The sequence below is a fragment of the Echinops telfairi genome, unplaced genomic scaffold, assembly GCF_000313985.2.
Source record: "Echinops telfairi isolate 266 unplaced genomic scaffold, ASM31398v2 ScPeMD7_60;HRSCAF=208, whole genome shotgun sequence".
Classification (NCBI taxonomy): Eukaryota; Metazoa; Chordata; class Mammalia; order Afrosoricida; family Tenrecidae; genus Echinops; species Echinops telfairi.
This window is the reverse complement of record NW_022103958.1, coordinates 42,447,556-42,465,856: the sequence shown is the minus strand read 5'-3', so window position 1 is coordinate 42,465,856 and position 18,301 is coordinate 42,447,556. Positions and strand designations below refer to the sequence as shown.

Sequence of the window (18,301 nt, the reverse complement as noted above, 5' to 3'; positions counted from 1 at the left end):
GCTCTTCCCTCTCTCGACTCAGCTCTGAGGTCTCTCTAGCCTTCGTTAAAATGCTCGATCCAGCCAAAGTGATCACTTGAGGTGGGACGCAGGCTTAGAAGCGTGCTGCAACGCTTCAGTGAACTGGGAGTTTTGTTAGAAACTGGACTCTGACCTGATGGGGTTTGTCCACGGCACATTTTTTGGTAAGGTTCTCCAACAAGACTGAGAAGTGTATTCCTAAGGGCGAGCGTCTGCAGCCATCCACTGACTGCAGAGCATGTTTGAGCAGTCTGTGCTTGGAGTAAACCCGTACATGTCTAAACTGGGGAGAGGGATGGGCCTTTTACTCCCATGACGAGTTCCAGTCTCAGGGACTGTCCCCGAGGGTCACTATGGTTCTGCGTGACTTGTTTGGCAGTGAGTTTTGTATAAACTGGGACTCTATTTGTGATATGCTTTGACTTACTCTGGAAAATTAGAATTCAATTTTTGGAGGGAAGAAAATAGAAATGATGGAATGTGGTACTGTGTCCTGTGTTCATAGCAGCAAACACAGCAAAATGTGCTATCTCAAATAAAACGGGATTGATGGTAATAGAAAGATATAAAGTTGTGGATAGATACCAAATCAAGCTGGCCTCCAGAACCATGCTAGGTTTACGAAGCCAGACATAAAAGGGCATCAACATTTATAATCAGAAGAGGCAAATAGAGACAAGGCTAGGAAATAACTGAGAATAGTGCTCAGAATGGTGTCTCGCATATAAGCTGTCAAAACACACACACACACACACCCCACACCCCAAAACTCACTGCCATCGAGTAGTCAATTTTGACTCATAGCACCCCTGCAACCCTGTGAAGTAGAAGTGCCCCTGTGGGTTTGATAGTGTAACTCTTTCTGGGAGGAGAAGACCCGGCTTTCTCCCCAGGAAGGAACTGGCTGGTGATTTTCAGGTGCCGACTTTGCAGTTAGCAACCCAAAGTATAACCCACTATGCCACCACGGTCCCTAAGCAGTCAGTACATATTAGCATCTATCGGGAGCAATGGAAGCAGAAATATGCATCTGGAAAGCCTCGTATGCCAATAGCCGATTGTAAGAAGTGTTCTCATGGAGAATACATTAGCTAAAAGTGAGAATAGATGCTTGCTCCTTTCCTTTGGCCTCAGTTAAGAATTCTATGTTACAAACAATAGTCTCCAAACGTCCCCCTAATCCAGTTGCTTTAAAGGAGTGTGAATAATATTCACACATAAAACAGAGACACCACTTGCTTCAAATTTGAAGGTACAAACTGTCCTCTGTGACCAGCTCCTCCACATGCTTTCGGGACAGAGCCAGCTGGCCTTTTCGTTGAGAAGCTGACTGGAGCACTCAGAAAGCATGAATGGTGGGTGGAGAAATGGGAAGTGACTGCTTAATGGGCCTGGAGTTTCTTTTCCCTCTGAAGAAAATGCTCTAAAGTTGATTATTGTGATGGTTGTACAGCTTGGAAAACATACTAAACACCACTGGCTTGTACACTGTAAATGGGGGAATAGTGTCATATGTAAGTTATCTAAATAAAGCTGCTATTTAAACTAAGTATACAGTGAATCAATGAAACTGCTCACGTGATTAATAAGAGTAAGACAAAACAAAACATAATTACATACAAATCCGGCTCTTCAGACGGCCTGTTTCTAATTCTGGTACTTAAAAATATTTCTACCTTTCAACAAATGCTTGAGGCCAAAGTATTTCAAAGATGTTCACGTCTCTGGCAAATACATGCCAGAATCCATTCATTGACCCCGGGACTGTGGTGTGGATGAAACCAGGCTGATATTTTCAATTCTTCCTTTCTTTGGTCAAGTTAGCCACTAGTGTCAATGCCTTAAATCTGCAAGCCCGGTAACCACCCAAATCTCAAGCAAATCCTGACCAAGGCCCTGGCCTTCAAGAGGGGTGTATCTGAGGTGGATAGGGAGGAGCTTTGAATGCTCACCACTCCCCGATGTTCCCTTGCACACACACCCTCCCCGCCCCTTGCTTGACCTCTTGCTTGAATCAGAGACCTGAGTTTTGGTCTGGCCGCTTGATTAGCCCTGATTGGGCTACCCCGTAGAACTGAGCCGGTGCTCTCCACCAACTGGGCTGCCTGACTGGACCCTGATTCACTGTCTGCAGGCTCAGCTCTGTCTCCCATGTGCGCAGGCACAAGCTAGGGCCCTCCTACATTGTGCAGACTCTGTACTAAATTTCAGACCTGGGTACTACCTTTATGCTTTTGCTATTCTATCCTAGGTCAGATTTTCTTGAAGAGCAAGTCCAAGTTTGCTGCTCCTTTGGAAATGGTAAGTTGAATTCTGGCGACCTCAATTAGCGCTAAGCTCAAAGACCAGCTCGGCTAGTCTTCTAGTTTGGAGGCCAGCTGTTTTCTTTCTCAGCCCAGGGGCGTGTGCTTGGCTGTGTCCATCAGTTCTTACAGGAAGGTACCCGGTATGGCCCGGGAAATGCTCGTTCTTTTCTTTCGGATCAAGTCTGTTGAGGTTTGCTCCACTTACCTGGTGCACACAGTCTAAGAACTGCAAGAAGACCGGAGCAAAGCCACTGCCCTGAGAGTTGAGTGTCAAGCTGCTCCGCTGACTGAACTTATGACCAAAAGAGAGCCACTCTTTTTCCACCAGCATCTGGAAGCCTTCAAGTGTCCTATAAAAGGGATCACTGAGTAACTGAACCAGAGATGTCACCTAGGGCACAGACAAGATGGTCAATCGTTACTTTCAGTCCGGAAAGAGTCCTGCTGCTAAAACCCAGCGCTGCTTTTGGATGATAACTAACCTGGAAGTCAAATTAACTGGGAAGCAAATTTGTTCACTGACTTTTCCAGGATAGCCAATCAAATGAATTCTGCACACTTCCCAGTGAAAACAAACAGGTTCGTTTTGGCTGCACTTTTAATTCAGGGACTCAAGATCTGCATTTTTAATGGACAAGTTTGTAGACTGTGGCCTTCTCAGAGATTAATCAATGAGGCCAGAGGTTCAGTTCAAAGTTTTGGGGTTTTTTTTTTTGCAGCTACCGATTAATATCTTAATGTAGTTTGTACTCCTACTTTTCAGTCTAGAAGGAGTAGAGAGAGCCAGAGAAATAACTGACCAAACCCAGGAAGAATAGTCCACCCCCAGCGTACTGGTCAAGGGCTCCATCTGCACAGGCACACGGAGTGTCTGTGGGGGCGCCAGGCTTTCTGAGGGAGACCAGGTGGGGTTTAACCTAAGACTTTCTCTTCCTGAAAGGCAGTAGTCATTATACAAAAGAATTACCTATAGAACGGAATTGAAACAAACACAAAGATAAGTTAAACATCCAAAATGTGTCCCTATTTACTTGTGCAGTGATGTCCCAGCCTTCCTCCAGACAGACCAACACTGAAGAGCCGTTCTCAAGTACTTCTGATGCCACCACGGCCAGCTGTAGCACCTTGTGAAGCTAAGAGACAGGAAAGAGGCCACAATTAGACCAAGCGCTTTCTGAGCACAACAGACAAACAACTTTAGACCAACACGTCAGGGTAGAGGCGAATGCATTTGGACACAACAGATCCATTTAAACACATGTTCAATAAAATCAACTGGTCTCACATGGCTCCGCCAACACAGTAAGTGCTGTAATTCTAGTGTACAAGGGACAGGGACTGTCTGTGGCCCTCCCAACAGTTATTTATCTTTTTTCCTCCCAACAGTTATTGAATTAAAAATCAAAAAGGAAAATTTCTGACATAGTAAGTTCTATTTCAGAGACTCCTATTTTTTTCTGGAATGACATAGTGGCAATGGTTGCACAACTGTAAAATTCCTAAAAACCGGACTGTACCCTTCAAAAGGAATCTGCGGGAAGGGAACAATGTCTCCAAAAGGTACTCCTAATTTGCCTGAAAAGTGTAAGAGAAACTTACATGTATGTTTTGCTTTTTAAAACGAGGCCAACGGACGAAAGTCCCCAGTGAACACCTGGGATGTGAGCACAGCACACAGCTTTCAAAATCAAACGTGCAACGTTCTAGCTTAAATACTTTAAACATCACATGATATAATTTATAGTGTGATTTCAGCCCTGAACTTAAACAACTTTCCAGCAGAAGTGGGCCATTTTCAGCACAGGAACGAGGCACGTCTCCTGCACAGCAACGGGAGCTCCTCGTTCCCTGCGCCTGCCTCACAGCTGTCCCAAGCCTGAGAGCTCTGAAGCTCAACGTTCATTTGAAAGTGGAGTTCACTTTTAAAGCCAGCCTCCCGAGAGAGGAGGAACGCTCCAACACCCAAGGCCCGCTCCCATCTACAGATGCAGTCTACAGGTGTGTACGTGGCGCACGCACCTCAAGGTCCAGATGTACAACCCAAGGATGTCGACCACTGGTTTTTCAAGGTGAGCAACCTTTCTCGATGTCTACTTCCAAAGTGTTCCAACATCGTTAACACATGCTCAGTGGTCTCTAACCCAAACGCCCCTCCTTTCCCCCGGTAATCACTACGAATCTTTGATTCCTAGGTACTTATTTCAAACAAGTGAGAGCCCCCCACGGACATCTTTTGGCCAGCAGATTTTCACAGCTCATCTGGGTAGTGGGAGGCATCAGAGGCCCATTTCTCTTAGTGGCTGACGAGTTTCCATTGTGAGTATATGCCACCATTGTGAGGCAATGTTTTAAGCTGTCTTCAATCACTAAATAAATCCTGATAAGGATCTACTTTTGCATAGGCTTGGAGTATGGTTTGGGGCAGAAGCACAGATAGGTTGGGTAGAGGAACTCATAGCGTGGGGGAGGACAGGGTGTACCCAGCCATCAGCTTTTTCCTTGAGTATCAATACCCTGAATCGCTTTAATAGCAATGAACGCAGTGATGTCTATCTATAGTTAAGTGTACATGTGGCTACATTGTTCAAGCTCCTGGAGGCCCTGGGTTCTCACATCGTGTCCTGGTTTTCCCGACTGTGAGAAACCACCCTTTTTCCTCCTAAAGACTGAAGAGCAAGTCAGCCTGAGGTGGATGGGGCCAGAGGACAGAGGGACTAGGAACTCGGGGTGGGGGGTGGGGGTGGTGGTGGTGGTGTGTGTGGATGTGGGGGGGCGGCGGGAGGAACAATCAGGCGCCTCAAGACTGGGCTTCTGCGCACTGGAAGAAATGTGAGCGTACGTGCTGACACACACATTTCTCCTTAAGTTCTCGGCAAAAGCTAATTAGAAACATCCCCAACTTAGCTGAAGGAAGGCTATGTGGTTTCCCTGAGAACTCAGGCCGTCTCCAGGGCCTACAACTGTGCCTTTTGTGGGTGTGAATCTCAAATCTAGAGACATGGAATGGAAAGGTGAGAAAGCAGGAGACAAAGCTCTTGGAGTTGTGCAGAAATCACACTCTGCCCTGCATGCTCATGAGGTCAACACCAAATGTTTGCCCATTACACCTGCTGTACATCAGTTTCCACCACAAAGAAATGATTGACTTTTGCACAGGGAAAGGGTACAGTTTGGGGCTGAGAGCAAACCATCAGTTACACACAGATTCCTCGGATCCAGGGATCAAGAACTTTCCTGTCCCATCTGCTGTGCCATTGGGTTTCCTAGACATGAAAGGTCCTTTCAAAGGGCACGGGATCAAGGGGAGAACATGGGATGGGGAGGAACGGGAGGGTCTTTTCCTTAGACACTAGCTCTGCCTGTGCACTCGAGCCTCCCTTTCTCTGGGGGGTTAGACAAGCCGCTCCAGACATTACCTGTGGGAACCACTCAGAGTCGCCCAGGGCTTTCAGGAAGGTCACTTCTGAGTCAGTAGGGATGGTGCTCGGGATACAAGCCCTCATGAGTTTCTTAAAGCTGGCTTTCACTTGTCGGATGTCATGAAATTCAACAGGAACAAACTCGCCATTCAGAGCGAATTCTAACTTGAAGCCCTGAGGATGAAGAAGCAGAGGGTCAGGCAGATGACGGGGTGTGGCTAACAGAGCAATGCTTCCACTCGGCCAATGCTGAGACATGGGGTTAGTTGAGGCCAAATAGTGACAGCAGCTGTAAAGAATAAAGGCAGTTGGTCTTGTGTGGCTAATGATCTGGAAAGATCCCTTCAGGAAGGTGCCCAGCTTGGCCTGGAACGGCAGGTCAACTCTTCTCTAGATGATTTCATTTTAAAATGCTGCCATGTTAGGAATTTGAACAGGCTACTGGTGGCTCAATGTGATGGAGTTTAGAGCAGCTAATGTAAGCCAGTGACTTGACTATGAACCTGAAAGTTTAAAGAGAAACCAATGACACATGTAAATCCAACAAACTGAGTCTCCCTGATATACACATTGTAAATGAGATGGTAATATGTTCTTGGGGTTCCAGATCTCTACATAGTTAAGTTTTCAGACATGTAAATAATTGTTTCTTGCGATGTGGATAAAACAAATGGACTGTAAAAATGAAAAAGGAGCCTTAGTGATATAGTGATATGAAAAAATTTAAGAGTAGAGATAACATTAAAAAGGAAGTAAAAAATCACTGTTCTACTGTCCCAAAGGCTGGTAACACTGTGATTGCTCTTATAAAGCCAGCAGTAAGGCACAAGGTTGTCAACAAAAGGTATAAGTCGTGTTGACTTCTAGCATTGAGATGATCTTTTTCAATACAAGGAGGCACATGCACCAATCTGTATTTAACTCGAGTACTTTTATCATTTGAAATGTTAATCCACACAGAGTTCGTTCTGTGTGAGCGACTGGCTGTTGCATTTGTAATTAAAGAAAGTAATACTGATGGCCCATTGGTACAGTTTATTTTACTTTTATAATCTGGTTATTTAAAAGTCCTCTAACTTCTTATGCCAGAGCATGGATTAATTTTCTCAGATTTTTTCTATCATTTTTCACATTCTGCCTGAATCACTCTGTTGGACCACTTGCTTTCCTGAGAGTAAGAATTCTGGCAAGGCCTTACAGACACTCCAAACCAAACCAACTCCACTACCATCACATCGATTCCTATGCAGAGAGCTTTTAGTATTGTATGCTTGTTACGTTAGTATTTATAGAACGGCCCATTAAAGTTTCAAAAGAAAAAGCCAAAGGTTTTTGATAGCACTTTCAATATGTATCAAGAAACAAAAATGTTTATATTATTTGTCTTAGTAATTCCACTTATAGGAATTGGTCATAAAGAAATGATGTGAAATATAAGAAAAAACCAAAACTGGTAAAATATAATTGGAAAAAAAGACACTATGCTTAATAACACGATTGCAATTTTACATATAGCATGTCAAGTAATAAACCTAAACATTCAACAATATGGGATGCTAAGTTGTAATTAAAATATACAACACAGAAACATTAAGTATTGCTTAAGAAAAAAAACTTAAAATGGATATGAATTCCTATTAATTAAAAAATTTTTAATCTTACAATTTAAAAAAGGCACTTTATTTTGCAGGAAAACTAGATTGCCTTCCATTTCCCAACTATACATGCGCTATAGATACCTCTCGTATAAACCACGAGATCTCAAGCATAATGTGGAGCACACAGTAGGTCATAAGGAATTTTCTGGTAATAAAAGCACTAACAAAAAGCCAAACTCTCTGACATCGAGTTGATTCCGACTCATAGTGGCCGTGTAGGGCAGGGTAGAATCGCTCCTGTGGGTTCCCTAGACTACAACTCTTTATGGAATTAGAAAGCTTTGTCTTTCTCCCTAATGCACTCAAGCATGAGGATTTTGTAAGGTCTCACACCATAATCCCTGTTGCTGTTGGGTTGCCTCAGACTGACAGCAACACTGTAGGGTGGCGCAGAACTGCCGGATAGGCTTTTCCAAGTCGGTGAAGCTTTGTGAAGAAAGACTGTGGCATCTTTCTCCCATGGAGTGGCTGGTGGGTTCGAATGGGCAGACTTTTAGGTTGTCAGCCACATGATTAATATAGTGCCACCAAGGCTCCTTAAAAAGGTGTCAAGAGGACCCGATTCAAGCTGGCTTTAGACTGAGTCACTACCTTCCTGCTCAGGTTTCCTTTGCTGGAAGAAAAAGGGGTGTAGGCAGTGTGAGCAAGGCACACATGGGGGAGTAGAGATGCGCCCAGAGTAAGGACTGGCTGAGTAATGGAACGTGAAAAAGGGTACACGATGACTGAAGAGTAATAGAATTACTAACTAGAGGAAGAAAGGGCAGAAGAAAGGAAGACACAAAACAAAGGAGGAAAGGAAGAGGAAGAGCAAGCTCCCAGTGGTCAGTCTGGCTTCCTCATCTAGGTCCGACCACTGTCAGGAGACAAACCACAGGAGGGATCGAGAGGGGGAGTAAGTGATGTGCTCAAGTGTGGAAAGTGTGCTGAGAAAAGATGCTGGTGCCAATGAAGCTGCGCAGGGAACCCTAGGCTGCTGTTGGAAAGTGGCACAGCGCTTTCCTGGACATGAAGCGTATCAGAAGACTTGTATGCAGCCTTCAGAACTGACGGTGCCCTTTGCCCTACATGGTGGTGACTAAGAGATTAAAGCAGATCAGGCGGTGGGAGGAGATCTGACACATCCATTTGACTGCAGAAGTGATGACTCAGGCACTCGAGCCTGTGGGAGCCTGCAGAGGAGGCAGAGGGACCTGCGCGTGCTGCTCTCACAGCTCTGATCAGTGACTCAGTCAAAGGGGGGTGGGATTGCTCGGTGCTGACTGGAGGGCTAGAACGAGCTTGGGGAGATTTCTGAATTAACACGTATTTTCATCTCGTAGATAAAACCTGTCAGGAGTAATGCAATTTTCTTTGTAATCTGTGAATTGTGAAAATATTAAAACTCTAGGAATTATCACTGAGTGCCTTGGCAGAGAAAGTCTACCTTTATAATTCATGGGACCTCTATGTAGTAAAGTCCCTTAGCATAAAAATTAATACGAATAAAGCTGTTAAGAATCAGACTGTACGCATTTTTTGACTCTCGGGAAATTAGGGCACGTGCCTCTTTCTCTAGGCCTTGCCATCGGCAGAGACGGCTGTGGAAGCTCCATGGAGGGAGGGCACCAGCTTGCATAAGCCTTTCTCCTGGTTCTCGGAGCGCCAATTTCCTGAAGTCCCACAAGCCTATCCTGACTTTTAGCAGAAGTAAATTGCAGTCGTTTCTTCCAAATTACTATGAACAAGTTCTTATTTTCATGGCTAGTAGATGTTCAAGTATGTATATACAAGGGGATGTCAGACAATTCATAAGAAAAGAGAATGAACAGACGAGAGAATTTTTTAAGTCCCCTGGTACGTATGTATCCATATGTTAAGATTACAACCTACAAAGAGATACCTTAGAATTGTTGTGACCGATTTTAACTCCACATTAAGAATCCATGCTAAAAAAGAAATGTGTGACATGTTTTATAAGCTGTCTTAGTGCATCTATAAAGTTTCCAAGTGAGAACAAAAACTCTTACCCTTAGTTGTGACTTTTCACCAAATATGTAAAGGGCCGCTTGGCGTTTCAAGAGCTGGTTTTGTAGGTAGGCGCTGTTACTAAAGGAGGCCGGGTGATCCTTGCCTGCCAGCCGGGCGCCAACATCAATGAAGGATGTTGGAGAGCCGATCAGGCGGGTGCTAGAGCGCAGACTTGCCCACACACCTTCACAGAAGCCAAAAGAGTTGGGTGAGATGATCTGCTGTGGAAATGCCACTGAATACGGAGACAGGAGCATGCTCGGAAGGCACGTGTTAGAATACATTAATTAATCTAGTACTGAGATCGTTGCAGGCATTCGTCATTTACTTTGACAGCATCTAAGCATTATTCAAATAACATTTTAAAACCACGCAGTCTTAGGCTTGGTGAACCCTAAGAAGTCACCAAGTCAATCCTATTTTGATATTTGAAGATACATTCGGCATTCTAAGCGAGTCCTGGGTAGAATCATAAATAGAAAACGTGCACTAATCACAAAAGCAATAAGCAAAAGTGCAGGCAGGAGGCAGCACTGTGGCCTAGGGAGGAGAAAACTGAGGAAATTCATTTCTTAGGGTTTCATGAAAGAAGTAAGGAACATTCCTGTGCCTTATTCAGTCAATTCAATAAGAAATCTTATTTGGAAATGAACTAGACATTTACTAACCCTTACTTTAATCTGAGGTTGGCTTTGGAATTAAGATCTGTATACTATACCCAAATTATATAACTCTAAATTACCAAAGATTATTCTATTGTCTTTTCTCCTCCAATCTCCATGAAATAAAACGAGAAGTTATTCATTTAGTAATAGGCATTTGTGGGCTCTTAGGAGGTTTTCTTTCAAATGTGCAGCCAGAAGCAGGTCTTCTAAGAGAGAGGCCGTGCTAAGTCACTAGGAGAATCTATGAATTAGGAAAATCAAGAATTTCCATATGCAAGCGAGAGTATTGAGTATTAAATCCAAGGGTGACCCCTCGCTCACAAGCTTGAGTCACACTGTAGCGACTTCAGAGCCACAGAGCACCCACCTCCGTGCCAAGTTGCGGGGCCGTTGCCCACGTGTGGACGTGCCTCCTTTAAAGCAGCCTTCTTGAGTCGGAACTGCTCTTTCTTCTCTCCCACATGTGACATCAAGCCACCTCTCTCCTTAGAAATAGTCATGGGGGCAGAAGACTAATTTCAGGAAAGAAACCCCAAACTCTTCCTCGGTGACTTCTGCCTAACAGGGACCAGTCTTTTTTAGATAACCCTTGGGATTCACTTAGGGGTGATGGCAAGGATTATCTTGCAAAGCTTTTGAAAATGGAATCACAGAGGACATTCAGAATGTGGATGAGAATAAAGGGCATAATTTGACAAACAAATGTGGGGGGGAAGTGATTGGCAACAGATGTTTTCACAGGAAGATGGTTAGGTAAAATGACGTGTCAGGAAGGATAAATATACGTCAGTACCTTGGTTATTAGGAACTCTTCCCTTAGCTGAAGATGTGGGATTTGACTGAGTAAAACATTCATCTCTGTATTCAAGCACTGGTAGGCAAGGTTAAAGACAGAGAAGGCATGAAATGCAGCCAGCAGCAAACACCAGAGCAGAGGGGGTAAGAGAAGAGACAAGTTATTTGGTTTTAAAACATAAGTTAGCCCAGGAAACAAACGTGCACATTGTAAAGGTAGAAGATCCTGCTAACAAGTAAAAAGCTGCGCGTGCACACACACACACACAGATGGACTGAGTGCTTGTTACATGAAATCTCAGCACCTGCTTATAAAGACTAAAAGCACAATGAGACGGGCAGCACAGCAGAAAGTACCACTAAAAAATTATACCAAATGGAATAAGCTTTTGGAGATTTTAATTGAGGCAGTATCAAATTTATATACTAATTCAAAATTCCTTAGTCTTATTCACTAAGGCATTTGGGGGGTGTAAATGTTAGGAATACACTGGCCCTAGTGTTTATGGGGGCTGATTGGTTGGCAAATGCTATTTGCTGAACAACCATTTGTTCTTTGAGCAAGGTCATCACACCAGGAAACAACGAAAGCTCTAGAAACCATTTGGGATAACTAAGGGCATGTTTTTTGCGACAGAGCATTAAGCATTGCCACACAATCTTCCTTCTCTTTTCAGTTTGGAATTACATTTCTTTTCCCTAAGCAGACAGTTGTAAGAGCAGTATTCAAGATTCTGTGACAATGCCCAATACCACCAGTATTACAGCTTATAATGACTGAAGTAATGCCTTCTCCTAAAATTCCCACTTGCACCAAAATGACAGGCAGAGATAACACTTTTGTAATTTGAGTAATATGTGTGTGTGTGTGTGTGTGTGTGTGTATATATATATATATATATTTTTTTTTTTCTATCAGAAAGGAAGTGCTTCTTAACTATGGCAAAACTTACCTGGTAACAACAAAAATGGCTAGCAATTGGTTAGAGCAGTGATTCTCAACCTTCCTGATGCTGCGACCCTTTAATATAGTTCCTCATGTTGTGGTGACCCCCAACCATCAAATTTTTTTGTTGCTACTTCATAATTTTTGCTACTGTTATGAATTGGGTGACCCCTGTGAAAGGGTCATTCGACCTCCAAAGGGGTCATGACCCACAGGTTGAGGATCGCTGGGTTAGAGTCACATCATAACTTCCTGACTCTTAAAGGAATTGTTCAAGCCGATTAAGGGAAATTATATTTTGTTTATTCAGGATTTTAGACTTTAACAGCAGTATTGTTAAAATGGAGACTACAAAACTGTAAAACATGACACATTAATTTGATAAAAGAAAATTTGAATGTGATTTTTCATTCCTGTGGAGGCAGGGACTAAAGTCAGTAGAGGCACTGACTGATGGCACACAGATCATGCTCTGAAGAGCAAAGACTTGTGGCAGCAGGGCTGGCCAACTGGTCTCCTTTCTGACAAGGCCATTTTCTTACTGGGATGTGAGACACCAGGATGAGTACAGTAAATCGCTAGTGGTCCCTGATCCAGAGATACTGTTCTCTGGACAGATCACACTTTCTCAGGTTTGCCCCTCTGCCTGGAATGGTGTTAATACTTTCTTCAATGCTGACTCCAGCTGTCCCCCCCCCCCCCCTCCGTGGTCATGTAAGGAGGTCTATTTGATGTAGGGAGTTCTTATCACACTGCATTGTGATTAGCTGCACATTCTCTAACTCAATCAGATGGTGTGCTCTCAAGGGCAGAGACCAAACAAATCATGTTGGTTCTTTGATCTATCCTGCAACAGAGTCAAGAGCTTGATATACCTCAGAGGCTCAAGACATTTGTTATTTCCTTTTTGCAGATCAATACATTGTGGTGGTGGTAGCCCTCTCCCCTGGCTTCTTCTCAATTCATTTGCATCAGAAGAGTGAAAAGTGGAGTGTTTATTCTCTTAGCAGGAAGTCAGCCAAATGCTGCTGTGAGACCAGCAGAGGGGTTGAGAATTGTCATCTTATTTGGAAGGCATGGTAACTAAAGGAACTGCACTGCTCTCTTGGTGGTAGGAAGGTATACTTGGATTTCCTGAGTGACTCTTAGGTCAAAGTGTTTGTCCTGAGCATAGTATACCTGTTAAGGTTCTAAAGTAATGTTTTCCAAACTGCAGACCCCCTTCAAGGGACTATTAAATAATCTTAGTAAGTCAAACCAGTATTTTCAAAAACAGAAACAAAATTCAAAATATTTTACACACTCTATGTGGTATGGATGAGTATTCTTTCATAAAACTTTTGTTTTATCACATATCCACATTTTGCACTGTGACTTATATTACTTACACTGTGACAAATGTGTATGTGTGTATACATTTAGGACGTAAAATACAGTTCTTCCTGTGAGTCATGATCAAGAGGACTTGGCAATTAGTGGCCCAGACCTAAAGCATATACCATTATCTTCCTGCTTGTGGTAGTTATATAATCTGGTGTCAACTTGAGACTATTAAGAGTGAAGGGGTGGTGTTTAGCTTGACAAATCAGGTCATAGCTTGATGACTTCAATTGGAGGCGCAATGGAGAGAAATAGCTCACTGGAGGCCAGACTCTCTCTGCTACACATTCCTATTGACAAGCCACATGGAGCTACTGATGGAGCCAGGGCCCTGGAACTGGATGCTTCCACCACCACTGGATCCACAGACTTTCTACCCACTGGCCTGTGATCTTCCTGCATTCAGCGTCATTGCATGTGTTGTATAAATCTGAAGAGAAATTTATAGACTGGTATTGGACATATGGGCTAATATTGGACTTATGGACTTGAACTGGACAGGGCTGGGGTGTTTTCTCAATATACAATTGCTCTTTTATATCAAGCTCTTTATTATACACATATGAGTGTCTCCCTGGATTTGCTTTTCTAGTCTACCTGGACTAACACACTACCTTAGGCCAATTAGCAGCAACCTGTGATGTTCACTAGAAAATATTTGGGAGGAGTTTCAGAAACAATACTTATAGCCCAAGATGGACACAGAATAGATTACAATCAAAAGGGAAATCTAAACCCAAAGGAATAAATATAGCCTCCCCAGAGATCTTTGAGGCTAGCAAAGAAGGGACTCATGATTAGAATATAACCATTAGCTATGAGTCTGAGGCCAGTATAAAAGGAGAGATCATACCATAGTTGAAACAACTGGATGAAAAATTCATAAGTCTTAGGTAGCAACATAAAAGAAAAGACACTTTTGTAGCTCAAATTTATGTAACAGGTCATCTGGTCAAACAGAGGGATGGATAATGTTCCCAATGAAGTTTACAAAAGCAAAACACAACAGCCAAGTGTGGAGTGGGAGAGGTCCAGCTAACCAGACATCTGTTGGAAGTTGTAGTCTATTGAAAGTAGAATGGAAAACTACCGGCATGCTAATAGCATAAGCTTTCTCATGGTAAATACAGCCATGAGGGAAACTGTAATGTTGAACTAAAATCTGACCAGCGTTAGAAGAACTCTTGGCACTGGAAATACCAAGACGTGCAGGAGAAAGTCGACTACATCAACTTTAGTTCAAAATCACAAGGAAAGAGATGAGAAGAAATAAGTTTGTATCTTAAATGTAAAATAAAGGCATTTGAAAATTTTATAGCTAGCTGCATATGAGCCTATGCATAGCTTGATACGTGAATTAGGAGGAGGGACTCGAGAAGATCAAGAAAGCCCTTAGGAAATTCTGCTGTTGTAGAACATTCTAATGAGGATGAAGTATCCAAAGAGCCAAGGGGACTTGCCAGGAGATGAGCTGATAGTACAGGGTTAAGGGGTGTGTGGTGGTGGTGGGGGTGGTGGTGCAGGGAGGCGCCTGGTGGGAAGAGTAGATTTTATTAACTAGAGCTTTTTAATGTTGATTCTAAACCAAATTCTAGACAGGGTTATTAATGGCTTATTTATTAGTACTTAGAAAAGAAAAAAGCATTAATCCTATAATAAAGCAAGCCAAACTAACCATATACTTTTTTGTAATCTGGTTAACAGGCTGGAAGATTGGCAAATACTGAATTAAAAAGATTGGCAGAGGTTTGAAAACGTGAGCCAAGTGAGCTTTTTAGTAGGAGGACCCACAACCAGTGTCGAGTAACAGAGGGGTAGCTTTCTTCAGGGAGGCAGGGAGGCTTCTATGCTGTGTGCCATAGGCCTTTGTCCTTAGCTCTGGCTTGTTCAACATTTTCTTAAACAACAGTTCACATGAGAGCACTGATCAAAGCCATGCATGACAAGAAGCTTGGTAAAACAGCTAATGCACTAGGTAGATAGGATCCAAAGGCCTCAAGAAGATGAAATTTTATAGGGATGGCACACAGTACACTTAAGTCTCCAAAGCAGGATACTGCAAAGACCAACAATGAGAGAGAGAGAGACAGACAGACACACACACACACACACACACACAGAGTGTGTGCTCAGGTCTAATGCAATGTAAGGCTTCAGGAATACCTGAGTGCTGGGCTCAGCCCTGTGAAGAGGCCAGAGAATGACAAAGATGGGGAGTAGACTAGAACCACTTGAACAGGAGAGTAGCAGAAAACAGAAACAAGGATCACGCCGGGGAAAACGGCGGTGTATGAGATCAGGCTTGTTTTTGTACTTTAAGAGTGCAGAGGTAGGGCCAATGTGTAAAAGTTACACAGTGGTAGATTTAAGATCCAAGCAAAAAAGACTTTTCTGACAAATAAACAAAAACGAGAGAAATAAACATCCCTAACCGGTTGCTGTCTAGTCCACTTCTCCTCCTGGTGACCCCGTGTGTGTCAGAGAAGCACTGCTTCGTGGGATCTTCAAGGCTCTGACCTTTGGGAGGCAGACTGGTTTCTGAAATGTCTCTGGGTGGGTGGAGGGCTTCGCCATTTGTACCACCCAGGGATTCCTCCTGACAAGCAGAGCTGCTTAATCATGGCGGGAATTCCCTGTGGGGAGAAATGAGCTTTCCATTGGTTTGTTTTCCAGGGGATGTCGAATTGTATATGGGGAGAGGAAGAGCCCAGGATCCTATGACTTCATTGTGACAATCAGATACCTACTCTGGAATTTCCTCTGGGAAGTAAAGGAATGGATCTCACATAAACTTCCAGAGACCAACGTGGACCACCCGGTGGAGCTTTAAAGAGCGAATGTATACTCAGCCTTTCTCCACTTCCTCATGCCAGCAGCCACAGCTCAGGAGAAAAAAGAGAAACTCAGCTAGCACTCTATCCGACCCTCTAAGTTAGCATCTCAGAAGTCGGAGCAAAATAACAGTCAGGGGAGGCACGGCCCTTTAGTGAGCTAATACTTCTCCCTCGCTGTCTGTCCATATTTGTGCTCAGTCTGTCTACTCTGCAAACCTGGAGCATCATTACATGCCATGGTATCTTCCGAGGGTGGATTCACCATTCAGAAGTGCTCCCTTCACCTCTTGAAGCATCACAAACTCAAATATACACGACAGCAACAGTGATTATACCGATTGTCCCACGGGGCTAAACTCCTCTGTCACCATGCTAGTAACAAATTTGATCATTCACTTGGAAAGGGTAATTATGAACAGTTTGAACCATAATTAGTTGAGTTAAAGTATCTGCTACCTTGAACAATGAATGCTGTCTGCCTTTCGGCTTATATCAGTGCTCAGTTATAAAATCAATCTTACTAACCTCCTCGAGCAAAGCTATTGGATGGGTTTACATCCAAATGTCCTGGCACTACCTGCTTAAGCACAGTGGACATTCTTGAAGTCCTCCTTTCAGTCCCTAAAGTCAGCCAAAAAGAAGAAGAAAAACCATGTCGTTCGGGTTAACATTACTCAAATGACAAAAAGTTATCTTCATGTGGAGCATGTCTAATTGCTGCCAAACAATGTACTTTTTTAAGTACCCAGAGCTTTATTAGAGATAACAAGGCAATGTTATTATTTCATCTGAGATAACACACATTTGCAAGATTACAGAGAGTTAGGTTTGGCAAACGCAATCAGAGAATTTAATGATAAATGAAGCAAGGCATGCATGGTGTTACTTTACAAGGAAAGCCACTCTGCTTATGTTGAGCTAATTCAAATAGCTGATTAAGCCAAGAAGACCAACTTTTCAAGTCACATGCTCCTGTGTCTTAACACATCAGGGTTACCTCTACATGAACCCTTTGGGGTTCCACCACATGATAACTGAAACAGAATATTAGTACAAGTCTTAATGGCTTCATCCAAATCTAGTCCAAACAAACTGTACTATGAATCATAAAAGGCTGCAGAAATTTCAAGCTTATACATGATGATTTTTATGGATATGCATTTAATAAACATACGTTTAAGTTATACATACAACGTCTTAGTAGTATTTTAAAACAGATTGAGGGAGAGGACCCCCTGCTGATTTTATATTCCACACTTCCTCTCTTTCTATTGCTATTTTAAAAGGAAAATAATTGAGTCTCTAATTGGGTTACAATTTACTTTCCAGATTATTAATAGTGGTACCGTGAGTTCTCAGTAAAAAGAGCTAAAATTGCAGCACTGCCGATAAACCTTTACAAGGTCACGTGAAAGGAACAGGGCAGATAATTCGAGAGACTCAGCCTAGGAACAGATCCGACCCTTACACAGCCATGGAAAAATAAAGTTAAAAAGGTATCATCAAAGCTTACCTGGAGACAGAGCAAGAGCTGGCCTGACAGTGAGTGTGTTGTTGCCACTGCGTTTCTGATGGACAGACACTGCGCTCAGTAAGGCTTGCAAGTACTTCTCTTGTTCTATGTTACTGAAAGATTCTAAAGAGGAGGTAGGAGCTATAAAAGGAAAATATATCGAGTAAAACAAACTGTCTGTAGGTCAGCAAAACGAGCACGTATATACATTTTACTCTTTGTACATTCTCCTAGTGACCACACCCACACTTAGAAGCCAGTCCCACTGAAAGCTCCAATCTAGTCGGGGCTTAATCCTCCTATGATGCTGGTTTCACCGCACCTCCTTCTTCATTGCCTTCTCCCCTCCCAGATAAGAGCCCAGGAGCTTGACAAGCAGGCACAACCGTGCCCTTCCAAGCACAGGTGTTTAGCTTTCACTCGCCAAGCCACTGAAAACAGCCATACAACCTATGCTACTGTTAGGGAGCAGAGGATGGAGGAGGTTCCCTTGGCATTCCAGAATGGGCAGAGGTGACAATCTGTCAACACCAGTAGCTTTTATCCCAGTTCTGCCATACAGGCCCAACAGGGGTTTGTTTGCTAAGAGGAGGACGGAGAGTAATGGGGAGAAGACAGCAGCAACTATTGCTAGCTTCTCTGGTGCTTCTAGAAGAGGGACAGTAAGTATCCCCAGATGGAGACAATTACAGAGCAGTCTTCTGCTAGGAGGGCATAGCTGGTTGGTCCGGAGCACAAGACAATCTCTGAAATT

General features: G+C 43.3%; 1 protein-coding gene across 1 annotated transcript in view; it reads right to left on the bottom strand.

The window, feature by feature from the left end:
* Positions 1-18,301, bottom strand: part of SBF2 (SET binding factor 2) — a 353,360-nt gene that overhangs the window by 36,857 nt on the left and 298,202 nt on the right. Inside the window, exons 28-34 of the mRNA XM_045291145.1 lie at positions 17,548-17,688; positions 16,560-16,655; positions 10,873-10,950; positions 9,414-9,598; positions 5,744-5,920; positions 3,359-3,460; positions 2,533-2,718 (exon numbers count right to left, since the gene is read on the bottom strand). Of these exons, the coding sequence (XP_045147080.1) occupies positions 2,533-2,718; positions 3,359-3,460; positions 5,744-5,920; positions 9,414-9,598; positions 10,873-10,950; positions 16,560-16,655; positions 17,548-17,688 (965 nt within the window). The remainder of the gene's footprint in view (positions 1-2,532; positions 2,719-3,358; positions 3,461-5,743; positions 5,921-9,413; positions 9,599-10,872; positions 10,951-16,559; positions 16,656-17,547; positions 17,689-18,301) is intronic.